The sequence below is a fragment of the Balaenoptera ricei genome, chromosome 15 (assembly GCF_028023285.1).
Source record: "Balaenoptera ricei isolate mBalRic1 chromosome 15, mBalRic1.hap2, whole genome shotgun sequence".
Classification (NCBI taxonomy): domain Eukaryota; kingdom Metazoa; phylum Chordata; class Mammalia; order Artiodactyla; family Balaenopteridae; genus Balaenoptera; species Balaenoptera ricei.
In genome coordinates, this window is record NC_082653.1 from 26,306,276 (window position 1) to 26,326,374 (window position 20,099).

The 20,099-nt window shown below is 54.2% G+C and overlaps 1 protein-coding gene across 1 annotated transcript in view; it reads right to left on the minus strand.

Annotated features, from left to right (window-relative positions):
* Window positions 1-20,099, minus strand: part of EFCAB8 (EF-hand calcium binding domain 8) — a 56,934-nt gene that overhangs the window by 19,386 nt on the left and 17,449 nt on the right. The window contains exons 9-19 of the mRNA XM_059897242.1: window positions 18,323-18,396; window positions 16,166-16,296; window positions 12,423-12,490; window positions 11,950-12,098; window positions 10,376-10,513; window positions 8,884-8,997; window positions 7,492-7,719; window positions 6,655-6,725; window positions 5,613-5,817; window positions 4,532-4,747; window positions 3,339-3,473 (exon numbers count right to left, since the gene is read on the minus strand). Coding sequence (XP_059753225.1) covers window positions 3,339-3,473; window positions 4,532-4,747; window positions 5,613-5,817; window positions 6,655-6,725; window positions 7,492-7,719; window positions 8,884-8,997; window positions 10,376-10,513; window positions 11,950-12,098; window positions 12,423-12,490; window positions 16,166-16,296; window positions 18,323-18,396 — 1,529 coding nt within the window. The remainder of the gene's footprint in view (window positions 1-3,338; window positions 3,474-4,531; window positions 4,748-5,612; window positions 5,818-6,654; window positions 6,726-7,491; window positions 7,720-8,883; window positions 8,998-10,375; window positions 10,514-11,949; window positions 12,099-12,422; window positions 12,491-16,165; window positions 16,297-18,322; window positions 18,397-20,099) is intronic.

Genomic DNA, 20,099 nt, shown 5'->3' on the forward strand with positions numbered 1-20,099 from the left:
GCTTAAGGAGCAGTGGGGGTGGGAGGCAGAGCACTTAGAAGCCAGAGGTGAGGGTCAGCATCAGAGGTGGGCCAGCATCAGAGAGAGTGACTGCCAGTCACACACGCACACACACTCCTCTGCCAGCCGTGGTGCCTGAAATCTCACCAACAGACTTTCAGTCCTTTGCATGCAACTCTCCAATTAAAAATTCACTCAAGATTCATGATACAAATCCGTATTACACACAGACCATTTGGTAGCAACATGTATGTGCACTTGTATAGGAACAGGAAAACAGGTCTTAAGAGTCACTAGACCTCTGGAGATTGAGGAAGGAATCAGTCATTTTTTTCCTTTATACTCTCCTATAAGGCTTTAGTTTTCACGAAGGACATATATCACTTTCTGATTAAAGGGAGAGGGAGAGCTGCTGCGGCCTCCGCCGACGCCGCCACAGCTGCCGCAGCCTCTGGGAGCCTGGAAAAGGGGAACAGTGAGCGGGCAAACGACTTACTCCCCGGGCTGAGGAGGCGGCGGCGGTGGGGGGGGTGCGGTGGGGGGGGTGAGGCGGGGGCGCTGCTGCTTTGGGGGCAGGCGGCGGTGGTCCACACCAGCCAGGCCAGATAAAAACAAGGAGGAGAAAGAATGACCAAAAGCAGGGAAAAGTGGGAAAAGTTCAAAAGAAGGATAAGATATTACAGAATCTGAGATTCCCAGCAGGAAAAACAGTCTTGTTGCTGCCCGGTCTGCAGTATCTAGTAAAATAAATGTGCCAGTCCCTCAGCCCATAGTGAAGAAAGACAAACGGCAAAATTCTTCCAGGTTTAGCGCCAGCAATAATAGAAAACTTCAAAAACTACCATCTTTAAAAGATACCTAGGAGGGGAACTGCTGGCTTGTATGTTTCTCCCCAGTGTGACCTAGTTCTGGAAGGAAGCTACGGCTGCTGAATTTTGAGGGTTCCCAGGGCCCCTTCAGTCTTGGCTGTGGACTCCTTGTCCTCATCCATTGTGGGGTACAGACCCCTTCTGCTTTCAGCTGCTGTTCTCAGATACCGTCGAATCTGTCATTTCTTTTAGTCAGCACAGCTGCTTTATAGTCTGTGTCAGATAATACCAACATCTGAAGTCCTTGTCACATTTTGCTCATGATGTGTTATTTCCTTGTGTACCTATTTTTTAGTGTATGCTGGTCATTGTACTCAAATATTTGAAATAAACTGAAACCTAGGATGAAAAAAAAAAAAAAAAAGAGAGAGGGGGAGAAGTGCTCTTTCTTGAACACTCCAAATAAGGTCTCCTGTGAGGGCCTTTGTGCCTGCTGTTCCCTCTGCCTGGATAACCCTCCTTCCAGATAACCACAGACTTCACGCTCTAAGCAAATGCCACCTCCTCCATGAAGCACTCCCTGACCTCCCTGTTAAAACGGCAGCGCCCTCTCCACCACCCATGCTGTTCTCACTACCCTCGGCCCAGTTTTCTTATCCACCCAAGCACTGAACTTGCTCGCCCTGTGACCCACCATCTATTTCACTCACTGGTTAACTGTTAGTCTCACCCCAACTAGAACATCAGCTCCACGAGGGCACGGGTTTTTGTCTCCTCTATTCACTGCTACCTCCCCAGTACCTGGCATGTGTAAATGCTCAGCTAACAACTGTCTATGCCCTGACGGGACTAGGTCACCAACCCAGGAGGTCAGGCTTTGAGTCAGCCACTTCGGTCAGATTCACAGATTGAAAGGGATGGGGTCTGCTGCTTCCAGGAATCCATCTTTTCAATACACTCACCCAGGTGCACAGAAATGTAGGTACAAGGATGTGCAATGCCGTGCTGCTCATAAAAGTTAAAAACTGGGACTAACCTACTTGTCTATCAATGAAAGACTGGCTTCATAGTTTATGATACATCCAAACTATGGGGCACTATGCAATCATTTAAAAGAATTTTTAAACTTAACAAAGGAATAAGCTGAATCTAAATTACTAATGTGAAAACATATCCATAATATATAGTTCAATTTAAAAAGCAAATGGAGGACTTCCCGGGTGGCACAGTGGTTAAGAATCCGCCTGCCAATGCAGGGGACACGGGTTCCAGCCTTGGTCCAGGAAGATGCCCACATGCCGCAGAGCAATGAAGCCCGTGTGCCACAACTACTGAGCCTGTGCTCTAGAGCCCACGTGCCACAACTACTGAAGCCCGCACGCCTACAGCCCGTGCTCCGCAACAAGAGAAGCCACCGCAATGTGAAGCACACACCACAACAAAGAGTAGCCCCCGCTCCCCACTACTAGAGAAAGCCCGCGCAGCAACGAAGACCCAACACAGCCAAATAATAATAACAATAATAATAATAAGAAAAACCAAAGATAAGCAGTAGCTTGTAGCACTCACAAAAAAAAAGTTGTTTAAAAAAAAAAAGGCAAATGGACATAGCTATAATTTTACATCATTGCCCTTAAAAAAAAAAAGACAAAGCTAAACCAGTCTGTTAGCAGTGTTTGTGACTACTGCTGTTGGGATGAGATGGAGTACACGGTGAGAAATAGGGACCTTTATTTTTTGCTTTACACATATTTCTATTCTGTTTTTTTTTTTTTTAACCAATCAGCATTTCTACTTTTAAAAGTTTTGGGGTTTTTTTAAAGGCATTTTTTTAAGAGAGAGGAAAGCACATTCAGAACCTGGAAGAGAGAAAGTCCAGCCACTGGAGCTCTCTGCTCCACCTTATAGGACCCAGTCCCGCAGGACACCGCTCCCCTGTTCTCGAGTCCCCAGTCCCCTGGAGCTGGGCCATGGGGCAGACCTGCCGAACCCTACAACTATGAATTGTATTCTCACTGGACTCATGGTAGGGACTTAGGAAACCCATAGAGTCTCTGAATTACCCTATCTTTGCAGATTAAAGCTGGAAAGGACCTTAGAGGCCACCTCGCCCGGGGTGACAGCACAGGGAGATGCGCCCAGGGTCAGAAAGGGGAAAGGTACAGGAGGAAGGGAGAAGAACAGAGATGACCCAATCCCCACTCATGTGTCATGCAAAACTCAGGAGGGCATTTTAACAGTGGGTTCTGGAAATGCCACCTCTCCTACCTCCCAGTCCAGCCCCCCAAACAGGAGGGCACACTGCTCACCTCCCTAGACAGCCCCCCACACTGGAGACCTCCCCCCAAACAGCGGCCCTGCAGCCAAGATCCTGAGTGCTACCATCATCTCCAGCATGCCTCTCCGGGCCCTGGGGAGAACCAGGCTGGGCCCCCGGGCCCCCAGGCTCCCAGGCGCTGCGTTTCCCGGCTGCATCCCAACTGTCCAGCCCCTAGCTCACAACCCAGACCCTGCCTGAGCATGGCCAACCTTCTCCACCGATGCATTGGACTGCAGCAATAGCTTCTTGTGGAATTCCCCTTTTCTCCTTTCAGCCTCTCTGAAAACTGACGGTCTGCCATGGGGTGATCTTGACCGACTGAGGCTGCTGGCGCTGAGAGGTTTCTGAAAAGCAAAATGGGCCTCCCAGGTCAGCATGAGAAGGTCTCTGGGGAACAGAGACAGAGGCAGATGCTGAAACAGCAACCACCCCAGCCCCACTCAGTAGATATACCCTCCTGTGAAAGGTACTCTGAAAAGCTGCGTGTCTAAAGGATCCTGGGCGTAAAGACACTCTGACGCTGGAGAGTCTCCATTTTAAGTTACTGGCAGCTTCTGCTCTCAGGGCAGAGACTGGAGTTGTCCTTTGGGGAAGGCCCCTTCTTTGTCCTGGAAGGGAGAGTCTGGCTAGAGGTGAGGACAGAGGGGTGTGTATACCCCTTGCTCTAGAAGATGTGAATGCGGTGGTGCAACCCTGACACTTCGAGGATGGTTTGAGAGCCTCAGAGCGACAGACATATGTGCATCTCACAGCAGAACTGTGTCTGGCAGGTCGTGTGGGTCTAGGTGTGGACTGCCCTGTGCCGCACAAGCATCGTGTGTCTGGGGAAGGTGGGGTTTCTCATTCAAGCCCGGCTCCCCGGAATGGGAATCAGACTTCGGTTGCTGAGACAATCTGACTGGTCCCTCAAGCCCCTCACGAGAGATCACTGATTTCGCTGCTGAGGGTCAGAGGCCAAAGCACCCTGTGTGAGTAGAGAGGGTAACTCCCCTGCTCTTCCTCCCTACTCCCCCCAAAACAGGACCATCAGTCAAGCCTGGAAAGATTAATCCGGGGCAGAGGCCAGGGCTCAGAGTGGGAGGGAAGTGGTTGCTGCATCTGGGCCTCAGGCCCCTGGAGCCTGTTCCCGGGAGTGAGACGGCTTGTTGGACGAGGCAGCCAGGTGGCTCATCTCTGCCTGGGCGACAGGAGCCCGAGGATGGAGAAAGGCTTTAAGCCCCAGCTGTAGGTTCTCCGGCTGGTGTTCCCTCTGGTCCTGCACCCGAGCCTGCAGACGCTGGGTCTGTACTGGCCGCGCTCCGGGAGGGGACAGGGCCCAGGCTCGAGGCAGCGGTGGGCCTAATTGGGGAGGGACCCCTGGCCAAGGCACCTCCTCGGGTGGCGGGGGGTTGGGGGCGGCCACCTGCAGGGGCACCGGCCCCGCCGGCTCCTTGTCTCTCGGGCGTCTCATCACTGGGGGTGCCGACATCAGATTCCGCTGCAGGTTGGCGTTGGCCATGGCCCTGAAGCTGGGGCCCGGGGGCTGCATGTGCAGTTTGTGTGCCCACTTCTGCTGCTCGGCGCAGGGCTTACTGGGCCTGTGGCTCTCAGTCGTGGCGCAGTCAGCCGCGTCCTGCACCTGTGCCGGGGAGGGAACCGCCCTGAGGCGCTGCCGAGCACATCCCGGAGGGGAGGGAGGCCTCCCCACCTGATGCCAACACCACAGGGCCCTTCAGGAGCCCCGGGGGTTTGTTTCCCAGAAACCCTGTACCCTTAACGGCATCGAACCAGAGCTTAGAAGCCTGTCCCCGAGCCACCATTCATGCCCTGAGCATCCACGGGCAGGAGATGGCGCCCATGAGGGACTCCATCTCTCCATCTGTAAGGTGAACAGTGCTTTCCAAGTATTTTTGAGGTATTGTTTAATCTGAAGGGAAACTCCAAAGTGTAAAAGAGATAAAAAGCTGAAGTGCTCTGGAGAAGCCACTGTAATAGCCTCCAAGCATCTCTCCACAACATGTTTGGAAAACTACTGGACAGGGTGACCCCAAAGGCCCCTTCCGGCTTTAATCTGCAAAGATATGGTCATTCAGAGACTGTATGGCTTCCTAAGTCCTACCAAGAGCCCAGTGAGACCAGAGCAGTAAGCGGTAGTAGCGATGGGTCAGAAGTGAGCCACCTTCAAGGAGACAGTAATCTTGGGAGAACAGGACTAGCACCACCAGGCTCTGGAGTCAGACTGCCTAGATTTGGATCTATTACTTCTTGGCTGTGTGACCTTAGGCGAGATGCTTAACCTCTCTGTGCCTCAGTTTCCTCATCTGCCAAATGAGGATAATTATAAAAACTACCACCTACATCCCTAGCTCCCAACCTCCTCCAGAACAAGCCACCACCATTCCCTCCACTTCCCAGGGTGTCCCCTACCCACCCACCAGCCCTACGTGGTTCTGGCCCACAGCTGAGAAAGAAGGAAGAGGACAGCTTGTTTCTGTTGACCTTACCCTCTTGGGCAGCGAGGGCAAGGGGCTCTGAGAGGCGTTGAAATGGAGGATGGGCCTGAACATGCTGATGTTCCAGAAGAGGATGTCCCCATTGTAGGAGGAAGTCCCAAGGAACTGGTTCTGGTACCTGGCCATGCTCAGGACATCCTCCGTGTGGAAGGTCTGCCAGTGGTAGCACAAGAGCACCGGCTTGGTCTTGTGGAACCTGCACACATGGCCAGAGGCAGAAGGGCTGAGAGCTCAGCCTTATTGGTCTCCTGGGAGACCATCAAGGCCTCTAGGATTTGGAGCGCTGACCCAGAGGAGGACACTCCAGAGGAGGTGTAGATCAGGGTTGAAGCTCTGCCCTGCTGACTGCATTTACTAAGCACCTACTATGTGCCTGCTATAAAGGTCTGGTCCTAGGGGCTTTATGTACACTAATCTTACAGATTTGCCCCATTCAGACACCTGAGTAAGGATTCAGGTTGAAAGAAGGGGAAACCATGGCCCTAGAAAGGCCCTCTGAAGAGGAAGGGACCCTGCACATGCTGTTCCCTCTGCCTGGAACGTCTCTCCTGTCCCTAGCCCCTCACTGCTTCACTGAGACCCCTCCTGCTCACTCTTCAAATCCCACTCCACCCATGACATCCTCAGCTGACCCTTTTCTGATGGCCCCTGAGACTAGATCAGATTTCTGTCCCCTCCCCATAGAAACCTGTACTTTTTCTTTTTCATAGTACTCAACAGACTATCACAAATGAAGTTATTTGATTAGTGTCTGCCTCCCCCTGGGAGCTCCAGGAGGAGCTCCAGGAGCATGAAGACTCCATATTCTTGCTTATACCCGTCCCCAGCACCTAGTACAAAGCCTGGAACATATCGGCTGCATGGAGTGATGAATAAATGGACAGATGAGTGGGTGAAGCAATAGACATCACCCAGCACTAATTTCCTGCTTGGTGTTCCAACCACCAGCAAAGCTAGGGATGGAGGAACCCATCTGAAGTCAAGAGAGAACAGTTAGCTGCCCTCACCTCCCACGTGCACCCTGGCTACTCACGTGAAATAAGTGATTCTCTTACTCCATCCGGTCATGTAGAACACTTTGTTCATGTGGACAATCCCACTAATCTGTTGAAGATGAAAGAAGACAGAACTCTAAGGTACCTCAGAGGAAATGGCTCCAGGCCCCAAATGTCTTCCTAATTATACCAAGCAAGAAATCAAAACTCCCCATAATGATGAGAATTCCCTAGAGGTGATACCACCATATTTTTTTCAGAGTGCTCTCACATCCCATTATCCATTTGATGGACTTGGAGGGGGCAGATTGGGTAGGTATCCATGTCCATCTTATAGGGGGATAGCAGGGAAACAGACAAGTGACTTGGCTAAGGTCAAACGACTGAGAGATAGGATCTGGACCAGTCCTCTAAATCCCCGGTTTCTTGGCCAAGTGCTCCTTCTGAGTTGGTTAAAGGACTGTGTCACGGGGGTTACTAATGGGCGCAAGTCCCAAAGTGGGACTGCTGGCTTTGCACTTTGTCACACCCACAGACCATCCCTATAACCCTGGCAGTCATTTCCCAAATTGGGGTACGGGTGGCTCTGAATCATGTGACCCCACTGCTAGCAATGCCATCCAAAGCTCTAAGATGTAGGATAAGAAGTGCTAACACGCCAAAAGAGCAAGAGTAGCTAACATTTGTAGAACACCTATGAAGGACAGGCCCTGTTACCTGTCTTCATTTTTTGCACAAGGACACAAAGGCTCAGGTAGGCACGAGGCCAGGCAGTCTGTGTGCACAGCCTTTCAGAGAGGCATGGACAATAGCATGTCCCAGGGTCACAGGAGCTGCAAGGGGCTCCCAGGCCCCAGCTGATGGACCAGACTGACCTCCATCTGGTCCGGGTTGGGGAAGGTCAGCAGGCATTCACCAACGCTGTAGTTCCACATCTTCATGGTGCCGTCACGCAGACCCGTGAGCAGGCACGCCTCTGACTCATCCAGGGACATGGCGGTCAGCTCCACGTGCTGGTCACCAGTCACGGAGAACTCCGTCATCCTCTTGCCCGTCACGACCTCCCACACGCTCACCACGCCACTCAGGCAGCCGCTCACCACCTGTGGGGGAGCACACAGCCAGGGCTCCTGGAGAGGAGAGGGCCCCCGCTCCCAAGGGCAGCCTCCAGCTGGCGTGACTGCAGGTAGCTCAGCTGCCTCTCTGTGTACCGAGAAGACAGGCGCTCTGGGCCCTCCTGCTGCGGGACAAGCCACTCTTGAAAACAGGCTTTCCTCAGCCCTGAGGCCCATGGCGGGCAGTGCAAACAGGCACAGTTTTTTCAGAAGGAAACAGTTTGGTGAAATCCCCTTTAACTCAGAAATGGCATTTATCAGAATCTATCCAGAGAAAATAATCTCTAATTCAGAAAAGACATTTACTGCAAAGTCATTAATCATGGGGGATAGAAAAAAACAACAGGAAATACACTAACTGTCTCCTAGGTAGGGAAATGTTGCGTAAAGGTAGGTCACTCCACCTAAGGTGACATTACAGCTATTACAATGGAACAGTAACAGGTGAACCTACTTCAGACCAACCTTCCTGCTGAGGACATCTAGAAAAGCTGGGGAAGGGGGATTTTTTTTGAAACTGCTGGAAGGCACTGAAGAGCCCTAAGGTATGAGGGGTGGTGGTGCCAGGGGTCCGAATGAGAGGGAAACCCAAAGAGGTGAGCTCTGGCCTCGCGCAGCCAAGGCCACACTGCAGCAGACGCGGCGGGGCCAGGAAAGGGGGCCCAGTGGCAGTGGGCAGAGGGCCCAGGAGCCCTTTGTCTCCCCACACTTCAGAATCCACGTTCCCAGTTGCCCTGCCCAATGCAGAGATCTCTACTCAGGACCAGGGGGCTGTCCACAGCCTGGGCCTCCCTCCCCTCCCACGATGGACAATGCTGAACCAAGGCTTCCCTGGAAATGGCCCCCAGGAGCAGCACCCACACCCACCCGGGGAGCCTCGAATCGCAGCTCACACCTTGTGTTCCATCTCACACTGTATAAAGAAGGCTGCCCGTCCAGAACCGACCTGGGGCGGTAGCCAGGGGCGCACAGGCTCACAGGAGTTTGGTGACCCACTGACCACGTGGTGGAGCTCCTATCTTACCTGGGGTGACCCCTCTGCAGGGCTGCTGCTAGCCCACCTCCCACTGCCCTGCACCACCACCCAAGCTATGAGCGTCCTGTCCCACCCCACCCCCTGCTGGCCTCAGAGACGAGCTGCTGCCCACTTACCTGCTTGAAAACCTTGCTGTAGAGGATGGCGCACAGGGGCGTGCTGTAAGTCGTGGTCTTCTCTTCTGCTCTCCCAGGCCCCTGCGTCTCCAAGTAGCCTTTTAGGACGCCAATCTACAGGTGAGGAGGGGCAGACAGTTGGGCAGTCAGAAGGGGCCTGCCCTCAGTGACTGGCCCCAGGGAGAAACTTCCAGTAAACTGAGACATCAAGATATCCTCGACTACACGCAGGCCTGCTGATAGCTCACGCCTACTCCATGGCCCCCACTTCCTGAGATCAGGGCTCCCAAACCTCGTGTTCCCACAAGCCCAAAATCCAAGTCCAAGGTCCCTTTTATAACTTCTGAAAAGCATAAAGCCTCAATCTGGTGTCCCCTCGTCCAGGAAGCCTTCCCTGACTACCTCTGCCTCAGGCTAGGCTAAGGATCCTTTCTCTGTGCTCGATGAAGCACCTAGCACACATCTCCATCATAACACACAGCATTTTCTACTAAAATTATGTGTTCTCCTACTACCCCATAAGTTCCTTGAGGGATGGGACAGTGCCTAATTAATATATTCTCTGCTCCTGACAAAGATCAGAGGGCTGATAACGTGTGATGATTTGAAATGAACTTCAAAGGTCTATTTAATTCAACAAATGCTGGCAGCCAGTCTGACACTCAGCAGAGACGAAGGAACCCACCAACTCCCTTCTCAAGAAAAACCTGCCACCTGGGAGAGCCAGCCAAGGGCACAAGGACAGCGTGTGTGTCACCTGGCCAACAGTGGGAAGGAGGTCTCAGTGGGGCTTCCCCTTCCTCTCAAACACAAATGACACCTCGCCTCCCTTTCTAGATAGAACCTCCCCCTCTACTGGCTGCTGATCGTCTCCCATCTTGTCACAGGTCCCCCTGTCACCCTGGACGGTCAGCCCCTTGTGCTTCTCCCAGGCTGTCCTGTCCTCCAGAGTCAGGACAGACCTCACATGGGCACCAGCTAAGTCATGGCTCATAGACGGTGTTCATGCCAGGTCCCTCCAGGCTCTCTCCTTCAGAGGGGCTGCTCGGGTATGGGCCCTGCCCTCCTGGGGTTCACGATTTGGCAGGAAGGACAGGCATGTAACCATGACAGGACAGAGTTATAAGGGCCGTGATCAAGGGGAAGCAAGGGAGCTTGGAGCGGTGGGGGCGGGCGGGGGGGCTTCGAAGCCAGCCCGGGCCTTGAGGTGGGCTTCGAGAAGGAGAGTCTGGAGGATGCATGGGCCAGGAGGACAGCAGCATAGAGGGTGACCACTGAGGGCCTCGAAACAGTCCCCCAGGAAATCCCAGGAGACGGGAGCTTTGAGGACCAGGTCACAGAGTCTAGCAGCTTTGTCCTCATGGCACGAAGCAGTCTCAGGACGGACAGGATGTGACCACCCCTCGGTGTCCCATGGGACTGTGGACCGCAGCCACGGCCCCTCCCCTCTGGGTGCAGCCACGGTCCCACCTCCCTCCCGTGCAGCACTCACTGAATAGGTGCTACAGATGAGGCTGCCGTCATCCTTGTGGAAGTATGCGCTGGTGATGGGGCAGTGTCCCAGGGCAAAATGCTTCCCGCAGAAGGACTGGAGGCATTCGTAGTCCTGCATGTCCCATATGCGAATATTCTGCGGGGGTGAGAAACAGGCAAAGAGGCCAAGGGTGGGTTCTTGGGGATGCAGCTGGCACCTGAGGCCTTGGGGTTCTCCTGGGAGCGGGGCCAGGGCACCCAGTGCAAGCACTTCCAAGACACACCCACCACACTAACTGACTGCCATGGATCACAACCCTATGACAAGAGATGCTGTGCTTATGCTCAAATGAGGAAACTGAGGCACGCCCCGCCCCAGCCTCCCCCAGGGCCTCTACCCTGCTTGAGCAGCTGCTGCTCATCGGCTGAGGATGAAGACCTCACAAGGCAGCACTTGCCCCTGCAGACCCTCACTAGCTCCCACCCCAGGCTCCCTCGAGTAAAGCCAGGCAGGGCACAGAAAGAGCTGCCAACATCGTTGCCCAAAAGGCTCGCCTGTCCCCCTCGAGTTCCTCCCAGGTTGAGGAAGTGTCCCCAGAGGGGCCCCGTGGAAGTCCCACCAGGACACTCCTCACTCGGGGCATCGGCAGCAAGCTGGACACGGCATGGGCTTGGAGGCCACAGACTCCCGTCCACACCGTGGCTCTGCCCATCGCTGCCCTGCCCAGGAAGGTTTGGGCAAGTCCATTTCTGTCCCCCACCCCTCCAGCCTCGGAGCCTTCATCAGAGGTGACGATGCCCAGCTCCCAGCGCTGCCAGGAGAATTCCAGACAGTAGCAAGTGTGGGGATGTGTGGGCAGCGTGGCCTGGTGAACCAGGGCCCTGCCAGCTCCTGATCTACTGAGTCCCAGAAGACACAAACTTGTCCCCTGAAGGAGGACACCTGGAACCATTGGCCTGCATCCCCCAGCAGGTGGGGAGAGACCCTAAACCCATAGCTCAGAGGAGCAGAGTAACGGGCCTGATCAGGGGAACCCCGGGCACTTGACAAAGGTCTAGTCAGGCCCAGCAGCCAGGGCAGCCAAGCAGTGGTCACTGGGAGAGCTGAGAGAAGCGAGTTCGGGTCTGTGGGGAGGGAAAGGCTCCCATCTGCTGTACACCGACTATGCGCCAGACATTCCTCTGCTCTTACCAGCAGCTCTTCTCTAAACCACTCAACACCCATTCTCTGGATGAGGAGACTGAGACCCAAACCACTCAACACCCATTCTCTGGATGAAGAGACTGAGACCCCATAAAGGGAAGGGCCCTGCCCAGCTCGGGTGGGCTGCTCAGAGCTGGGCTCAGGTCCCTGTGGGGGTGGTCAGAGACCCACGGCCCCCTCATGGTGCCACCTGGAGTACCTCCCTCTAGGCCTCAGGCCAGGGTGGGACCATGGACAGGGAGGTCACACCACTGCCCTGGGCCTCAGGCTCCTGCCAACTGCCAGCCACCTCCCTGGCTGCCTGAGCTAGATCGTTATCCCTGGGCCAGCATCTCTGCTGGGGAACAGCAGCTAGTGGCGGGCGTCAGGGCCGAGCTCCCTGAGCACACCTTGTCCTTGGAGATGCTGAGGAGGACACCGTGCTTGCTGTTCACGAGAATGTGTGTCACCGAGGTCTGATGCCCCTTCATCAGCCACACAGGCTTTTTCGAGAAGAAGGGGTTCCACAGGCGGATGAGGGGGTCATGGCCACCAGTCACTGGAGTTGAAAACCGGGTATCAGCCACTGGGGGCCTGCGCTGGGACCTTGTCCTGGGGCCAGGCCTCGGACTCCAGCCAGGCTCGGCAGATGGGGGGCGTCGCTATGATCCATCCCTCTGCCCTTCCCGCCCCGCCCCCTCCGCCACCATGCCAAGCAAGCCCGTGTCACCACTCCACCCCAGGTGCCCAGGAGCGGGGACCAGAGTGGCCGGGGCAGACGCTGCAGGGCCTCCTCCTCCGCTCTGATGGGCCCCACCTCCCCAGCAGCCCTCACCCTAGTTCTGCCAGACCAGCAGCCTCGTGTGATACAAACGTTACTTACCCAGGACATTCTTTTCTGGGCAGTAATCAAAGCAAAGAATCCCTTTTCTTAAATTCAGCACTGAAAACCTACAACAGCACAGGGGGAAGGCTGTGACCAGAGGCCTCCAGAGAGCCTCTGAGGCTGGGGTGTGGAGGAGCTAGAGGCAGGGCCGCCAGGAGGGAGAAGTCACCACGTCTCCACCCAAGGAGAGGAGCAGCCCCCAGAATCCTGCCCTGGGCTCACCCTGCAGCCAAGGCAGGGCCAGCACCGCCAGCAGAGCGGCAGCACCCCCCCGGGCCCGAAACCAGCAGTGCCTGAGGAGACACCCACCTCTCGCCTGCACATGAAGGTGAAAGCAGCCCCAAAGCAGGAGCAACTCCTACAGCTGTACCATGCTCGCCTCGCTCCAAGGGCAAACTTAACTTGATCTGCACCTTCACTATACCGGGACGGGTGTCCTCCCACCCATGACACAGACCAAAAGGTGGAAGGGGGTCCCCCAAAGGCTAGGGGAAGAGAACAAAGTGTCCCTGCTACGTGCTGGTCCCTGTGCTGGGTGCTGTCTTGTGAGTCACCTGGACCCCTCACACAACCCTGAAGACTCTCATCAGCCCTGTGCCATGAGGAGGACACAGAAGGAAATTAAGGAGCTTTCCCAAGGTCCCATGGCTGGCAAGGTGGGGGGTCAGTGTTCAGACCCAGGGTGGGCGTGGCAGGGAGAGGCAGCAGGCTCAGGAACCAGAGCTCCAGGACAGGAAGCGGTGTGGCAGGGCTGGAGTCCCGGGGGATGCGGGGCCAGGAGGAGGTCGGGGTGCTCAGGAGGGCCAGGGGACCCAGGCAGGGCTTCTGGGAAGGTCAGGCCCAACAGCCCTCACAGGCCCCAGAGCCCTGGGAGCTCTGTGCCTTGCACGTGCTATTCCCTCATATCCACACATCCTGCCCCGCCAGCTCTTTCCACTCAAACTCTCCCTTCAAAACTCAACTCCAAGGCCTCTAACTCAGCATGCTCTCCACTGAACTTGCCCCTGAACTGCACCTCTGCTACTCCCCAGGGAACTAAGCCTGGTTATCACCCTAGAAGCTCCCTCTCCTGCGCTCCCATTATTCATCTGGGCCCCAAATCCTCTTTGTTTACATTCCACCACAGCCCAGGGCCCCTTCATTTCTGCATCAGCCTCCCAGGAGGGCCTCTTAACCTCCCGCCTTGCTCCCACTCCCCTGTGCTCCCCACTCCACAGCCAGAAGGATTCCTCTAAAAGCCAAAACGTCACCAAAAAACCCTAGTCAGGGAACTAAGATCCCGCATGACGCGCGGTGCGGCCAAAAGAAAAAAGAAAATTAAAAAACTTCAAGAAAAGCATATCAAATACCTGTACTGTCAAACCAGATAAGTCTCCCTCCATGCTTATTTATGTGTGCAGAGAAATATTCTGGAAGAACAGTCACAAAACATTACTAGAAATCATTTCAGGCTGATTCACCCATTCATTCAACAAAGATTTCCTGGCTCTTTTGCCCTTCCAGGATGACCAGAGGCACAGACAGGATACCCCTGCCTTCACTGGAGCTTTTCTTCTGGAGGAAAACAGCCTGAGCAAGGAAAGGAACAGAGGCACAGGGAGACGGACATGTACACATCACGGCAAGTCCTGCAGGGAAATAAGCAGGTGGCTTTGACAGGACGGCTGGTTGGAGGAGACCAGGTCTCTGCACAGATGGCTGCTGTGCAGAGAAGGGACTGGAAGGTCAGAGGGGACGCAGGGAAGAAGTCTACAAGGCCACTCCAGAGGCAGAATTTGGGTTGGCAGTGCCAGGCCCCACCTGCGGAGGCTACGCCCCAAGAGGGCATCACCGGAACAAGAGACCAGCCAGCAGTCAATGGTGCCACCTGCTGGCCAGTGTGTGTACTGCAGTCAGACAAGAAGGAAGGGGATGTGTGCTCGTGTGTATAACTATATTCTGCAACCCACCCCTAAAATATATCTCAAATCCATCCATCTCCACTCCAGGCAGACTCCAGACCACCACCACATGTAGTCTGGATTATTACAATGGCATCCTCACTGGTGTCCCCATCTCCCCTCCTGCCCACAGACGTACATTCCACTTGCAATAGAGCGGCCAGAAGGATGCTCCCACACACCAGACCACACCATTCCTCAGCTCAGAACCATCCTAGACCCTTGTCTATATCTGATTTCAAATAATCATAAAAAGATATTTTGAGACACTTGGGTAAAGATTAACTTGGACTAGTACTAGTGATATTAAAGCATTATACTATTTCTCTACTTCTGTGTGTGTTTAAAAATCTTTCATAATAAAAATGTTTAAAAAACAAAAATAAACAAACAACAAACAGGCAGAGAGGAGCAATGCAAAGGCTTGGGGGCAGGAACATGTGTGAGCCACAAGGGGGCCCCGTGTGGCTGGAGTGGGAAGGTGGCAGGGTTCGACCAAGGAGCCCGTCATAGCCTCCTGCCCTTGAGACCCAATAAAACAAGAAGCTGAATGAAAGACATATCACAGACATGAGGTAATACTCCCACCAAAGCAGAGAGATGGACCTCAGCAAACCAGCTCCAAGAAAAATCCCACCACACCACCCCACTCAAAGCACAAAAACCAAGACAGAAGATTCCCCACTGCCACAGGCATACACTCCCCTCCTGCAACCTGCAGTTAGTTCCAGGACTTGGGGATTGGATAAGGGAACGGGGAGGAAAGTCCACAGGATTCCGGCTTTATTACAGTGCTTGAATTTTTTACATATGTACATATACCTGTGTGACTAACAGTTGAGTTTTTTTTTTTTTTTTTTTGGCCGCACCGCTCATCATGCGTGATCTTAGTTCCCTGACCAGGGATTGAACCCGCGAGCCCAGCAGTGAAAGTGCAAAGTCCTAACCACTGGACCACCAGGGAATTCCCAACAGCTGATCTTAAAAAATAAAAAAGACAGAAGAGGAAAAGATGCCCCCTGGGGTAGAGAAATCTAGAATGAAGGAAATAGATTAGAACCATCTCCAAAGAATTAATGTGGCCAACTACTGAACACATGCCATGTATGTACAACACTCACTCACGTAAGCCTTGAGGTAAGTGAAGGGCTATTATCACCCCCTTTTACAGACAAGAAAACTGAGGCTCACAGAGGTGAAGCACCTCACATTCATTCCTTCATTCAGAGAACATTTTTCTGACTGTCTCCTTACACTATGTGCCAGCTTCTGTGCTGAGTTTTGTGTATAAATTGGTGGATAACAGAGGCCTCATATTTTTGCTGCTGGTGGCAATGCCAGAATGATTAAAACCAGATTCCATAAAAGTTCTCATCACAGGGAAAAAAAATGCACAACTGTGTGTGGTGACAGATGTTAACTAGACTTGTGATCATTTCACAATATATACAAATATCAAATCGTTATGTTATACATCTTAATATAAACTTAATATAATGTTATATGTCAATTTTCTAAACTGACCACCTCAATTTTTAAAAAAAAACAGACTCCAGAGCCCATATTCTAACCACTACACCTCACTGTTGGCCCATAGGAAACACAGTGCTTCCTTGGACCCAGCATGATCCACAGGACACTGTATTACTGCCCACAGGAGATGCCACTGTCCCGGAGGCAGGTCCCCTCTCAGGAGGGACGGCCACCTGTGGCTGAAGTGAAGCCAGAGTCCCGGAGTCACTGTCACCACCCACCCCCTCCCAGCCCCACCACCTCTGCCTGGAGACAGGTGCTCCTTACTTGGGGCTCTCTGGGACTTTGGACGGCAATATGGTCAGTACCAGAGAGGACTTGTCGATGGCTGAACAGGAAGCCACCAGGTTCAGCTGGGGGATGAACTTGACCTGTTGACACCAGTTGGGGTGGAGAGCCTGGGAAGAGAGCGGTGGTGGTGGGAGACCCAACCCAAGGACAGTCATCCAGGCCCAGCCGCCAGAACGTGGCAGGGGTTGGGGGCTGGAGGGGCCAGGAGATCCCCAAGTCTAGTGCCCGTCTAGTTATCACAGCTCTGACAAAGTGCTCCAGCCCCACAGTCCTAGCCCAGGTCATGTGATCAGGGGGGTGTGGCCATCATTTATCAGTGGAACAGGTTAAAAGCACTGAAATCTGCTGTCAGGTGAACTCTCATTTGTAAGTGAGAGGACAGGCAAGGTCTGGCCCATACTAATATCATTGTCTGTGGCCCCATGCCAAGGTGGGAGGAAGGACGGATCCAAGTCTGCCTAGTCCACAGTCCCTATCATCCACGGGGCGCCCACCATGGGTGAGCCTGCGCTTCCCGGCCCCACCGCTGCCCTTCGTGTTTGTCGGGAAGTGGTCTGCAGTGAGCGAGGATGTTATCTGGTGCAACTTGGGCGAGATCGGGACTTCCCTGAGACTGGGACTTCCCTGGCGGTCCAGTGGTTAAGACTCCGCGTTCCCACTGCCAGGGCCCGGTTTCGATCCCTGGTCAGGGAACTAAGATCCCGCAAGCCGCGTGGTGCGGCGAAAAAAAAAATAAAGGCTGGGACCCACAGGTCAAGGGCATGGCCTGGCTGGACAGGCTCTGTGTTCTGGCCCAGTGCTTGGCCTCCCAATCCGGAGATTTTCCTCTCCAAGACAAGAATGGAGGCGAGGTGAGCTGGGTTTTGCATGAGCTGTTTCACCAAGTGTCTGTCATGGTGAAGGCTGGAGGATGATTTGATCACCAATGGCCAATGACATAATCAATCATGCCTGTGTAATGAAGCCTCCATAAAAACCCAAAAGGATGGGGTTCTGAGAGCTTCTGGGCTGGAGAACACGCGGAGATGCAGGGAGAGTGGAGACCCGGACAGGGCACGGAAGCTCCGTGCCTCTTCCACATACCTTGCCATCCTCATCTCTTCTATCTGGCTGTTCCTAAGTTATATTCTTTTCTAATAAACCAGTGATCTAGTAAAGTAAAACGTTTCTCTGAGTTCTGAGCTGTTCTAGCAAATTAACCGAACCCAAGGAGGGGGTCGTGGAAACCTCTGATTAATGCCAGTGGGTCAGAAGCACAGGTAACAACCTGAACTTGGGATTGGCATCTGAAGGGGAGGGCAGTCTTGTGGGACCCTTAAACTGCAGGATCTGACGCTATCTCGGGGTAGACAGTGTCAGAATTGAGTTGAATTGTAGGACACCCAGCTCGTGTCAGAGAATCACTTGGAGATGTGGGAAAAAAACACACGCTGTAATGGGTGTCAGACTCCTATAAGCGCTGCAGGTAAAGGGATGAAGGCAGAGGCTGATGGAGCAGGGCTGTTCTAGGCTGGCTGGTGAGGGACCCAAGGGAAGTAGAGGGGGGCGTACAGTATGTGGGGGGAGAGCATGGCAGCCTGAAGGAATGGCGTGTGTCAAGGCCCTGAGGTGGGAAAGGGCTTCATGTTCAGAGAACAGCCAGGATGCTGGCGTATGTGTGTCAGAGTAAGGAGGAGAAAGGTAGAAAGACTGGGAACAAGCCATGGGCCAGGTCCCCTCGAGTCCTGACGGTCGTGGGGAGCACTTGAGATTTTGTGCAAGACAAGAGAGCTACTGGGGGATCTTGAGCAGAGGAGTGACATGACTGTATTTCTAGCTCAGGATTCCTGAGGCTGCCGAATGGAGAAAGCACTGCACAGAGAAAGGACGTGGGGAAACGGCGAGAAGCCGCTGCAGCCACCCAGGAGGGCTGGTGCCTGAGCAATGAAGGCGGCGAGAGAGACTAGTCACACCTGGGATGGTTTGGATTCCGCAGAAAGAGCGGACGGGATCCAGCAGCTGCCTCCACCCCATCCCCAGAGACCAAGCCCCAAGGCCAGAGACCGAAGGGCAGATCCACCTGCTGCATTTTTGTTATTTTTACCTGTGTACAGCTAATTACCATGGTTACAGCCAAGGGAAAATCCCACTTACCCTCAGCCGGTAATTTCTATACATAGGGGACTTCTCATTTAAGAGCTTCCGTGTGGAAACATTGGTCCAGTGATCTGATAGGGGAGAAAATCAAGGCCCATGTCACCAGCTCTCCTCGTTTGTAGAACAAGCAAGACCTCACAAGACCCCTTGGGTTGGTTTGCAACTCCCATGCATCCCAAAAGGCTTTCCCAGCCAAACGCTCACTCAAGCCTCCCTGTGTCCTGGTAAGTTCAGTGGGGTGAACTCGGCACCCTGAAAACAGACCGGGGCCAATAAACACTGCTGCCCAGAGTCCCCCTGCCAGCTCCTAGCAGAGCTGGAACCAGATTTCGGGGCTCCTCACTCTCCCCAGCTGGTTGAGTCTCCATTAGGGAGCTCTGACTCTGCTGGAGCGGAGAATGAACTGAGATCCTGGGCTCTTATTCATTCTGAAAATAATCATTTGGGAGTTTGCCATCATGCTTCAAACTACTGAATACATGCCCCCCTTGTCTGGCAAATACAAGTTCCAAGAAGGAGAAGTTGCATGCATGCGTCGTAAAGCAAGCGTGTCTGGCTGGAGCAAGCGCAGTTAAGCACAGCCTTGCCCTCCCACTTTTCTCTCCTTCCACCTTCTAAGAAATCCATGAACTGACTGTGCTCAGCCCCATTTGAATAAGGGAACTGAGGCACAGAGAGGTTAAGCAACTGGATCTAAGTCACACAGAGCTGGTCTGTCCAGTCCCTCCCAAGTCAACACGCTGCTGGGCCCCCCTTCCTGTTTGTCCCCAGCCTTCAGTCTGCATGCGGCATGGAAGGACTCCCATCCAACACTCCAGCCTCATCTGCCTCCCCTCTGATTTCCTGTCCACCACTCGGCTCAAAGACCACCACCTCCTGTGCCAATTCCCAGGGTGGCACAGAGCGATCACGGTGGGTTGGGTCAGGGCAGGTCGGGCACCAGGGGCAGAGGCTGGCGAGACAGGACACAGCAGGGTGCCAGCCCCCTGCTGCATCCGGGGCAGGATCCATCTTCTGTCCGGCCAGTGGCGGATGCTGCCCCAACAAGCTGGGCAGGAGGTGTCACTGAGCCCTGGGGGCCCCTGGAGCCCCTGCTCAGAAACCCTGGCTAGAAGCCCAAGTGGCCGTTCTGGAGTCCTGGATGGAGAGGAGTCAGTGTCCCTGGGGGCTGGGGCCCCCTCCAGATGGATGCAGAGCGGCCTGGGGGCCTGACAGTGCGGGTCGAAGGCTCGATCCCGGGCAGGGTCCAGTTCAGATATGTCCCCGACCGCCCCAGGCCCCGAGGACTCGGGGTCTCGTGCCCCTAGGCAGAGCAGCCCCAGACAGCATCCTCCAGCACTTAGTAGGTTTGGGATACTGCCTAGCAAGTGGTTCAAGTGCAGGCTCTGGCGCAGACTGCCTGCCTCAGATCTCAGCCACGCTTAGTCATTGTGGGGCCAGTGTAAACGCTTCCCCCCCTAAACCCCCTGCTCCTCCTCCCTTAACAGGCTGTGACGACAGCAGCCCCTCCACGCAGCAGGCGGGAACTACAGGAGGTGACTGCCCAAAGCACTCAGCACCCAAGGGCTCAGCAAGTGTCCCTGTGCTGATTCATGCTGCTCATGCGGAGTCGGGCCTTCCTCCAGGCGCTGCAAAGCCCACCTCTGGCAGCCTCTCCGCCCCACCCCACCACCCACCCACAGGCAGCTCCCAGCCAAGGAGAGCAGAACCCTCCTCACGCCATGGAGGAAGCCAGCGCCACCTCCCCAAGGCCCAGAGGGGGTCATACAGCTGC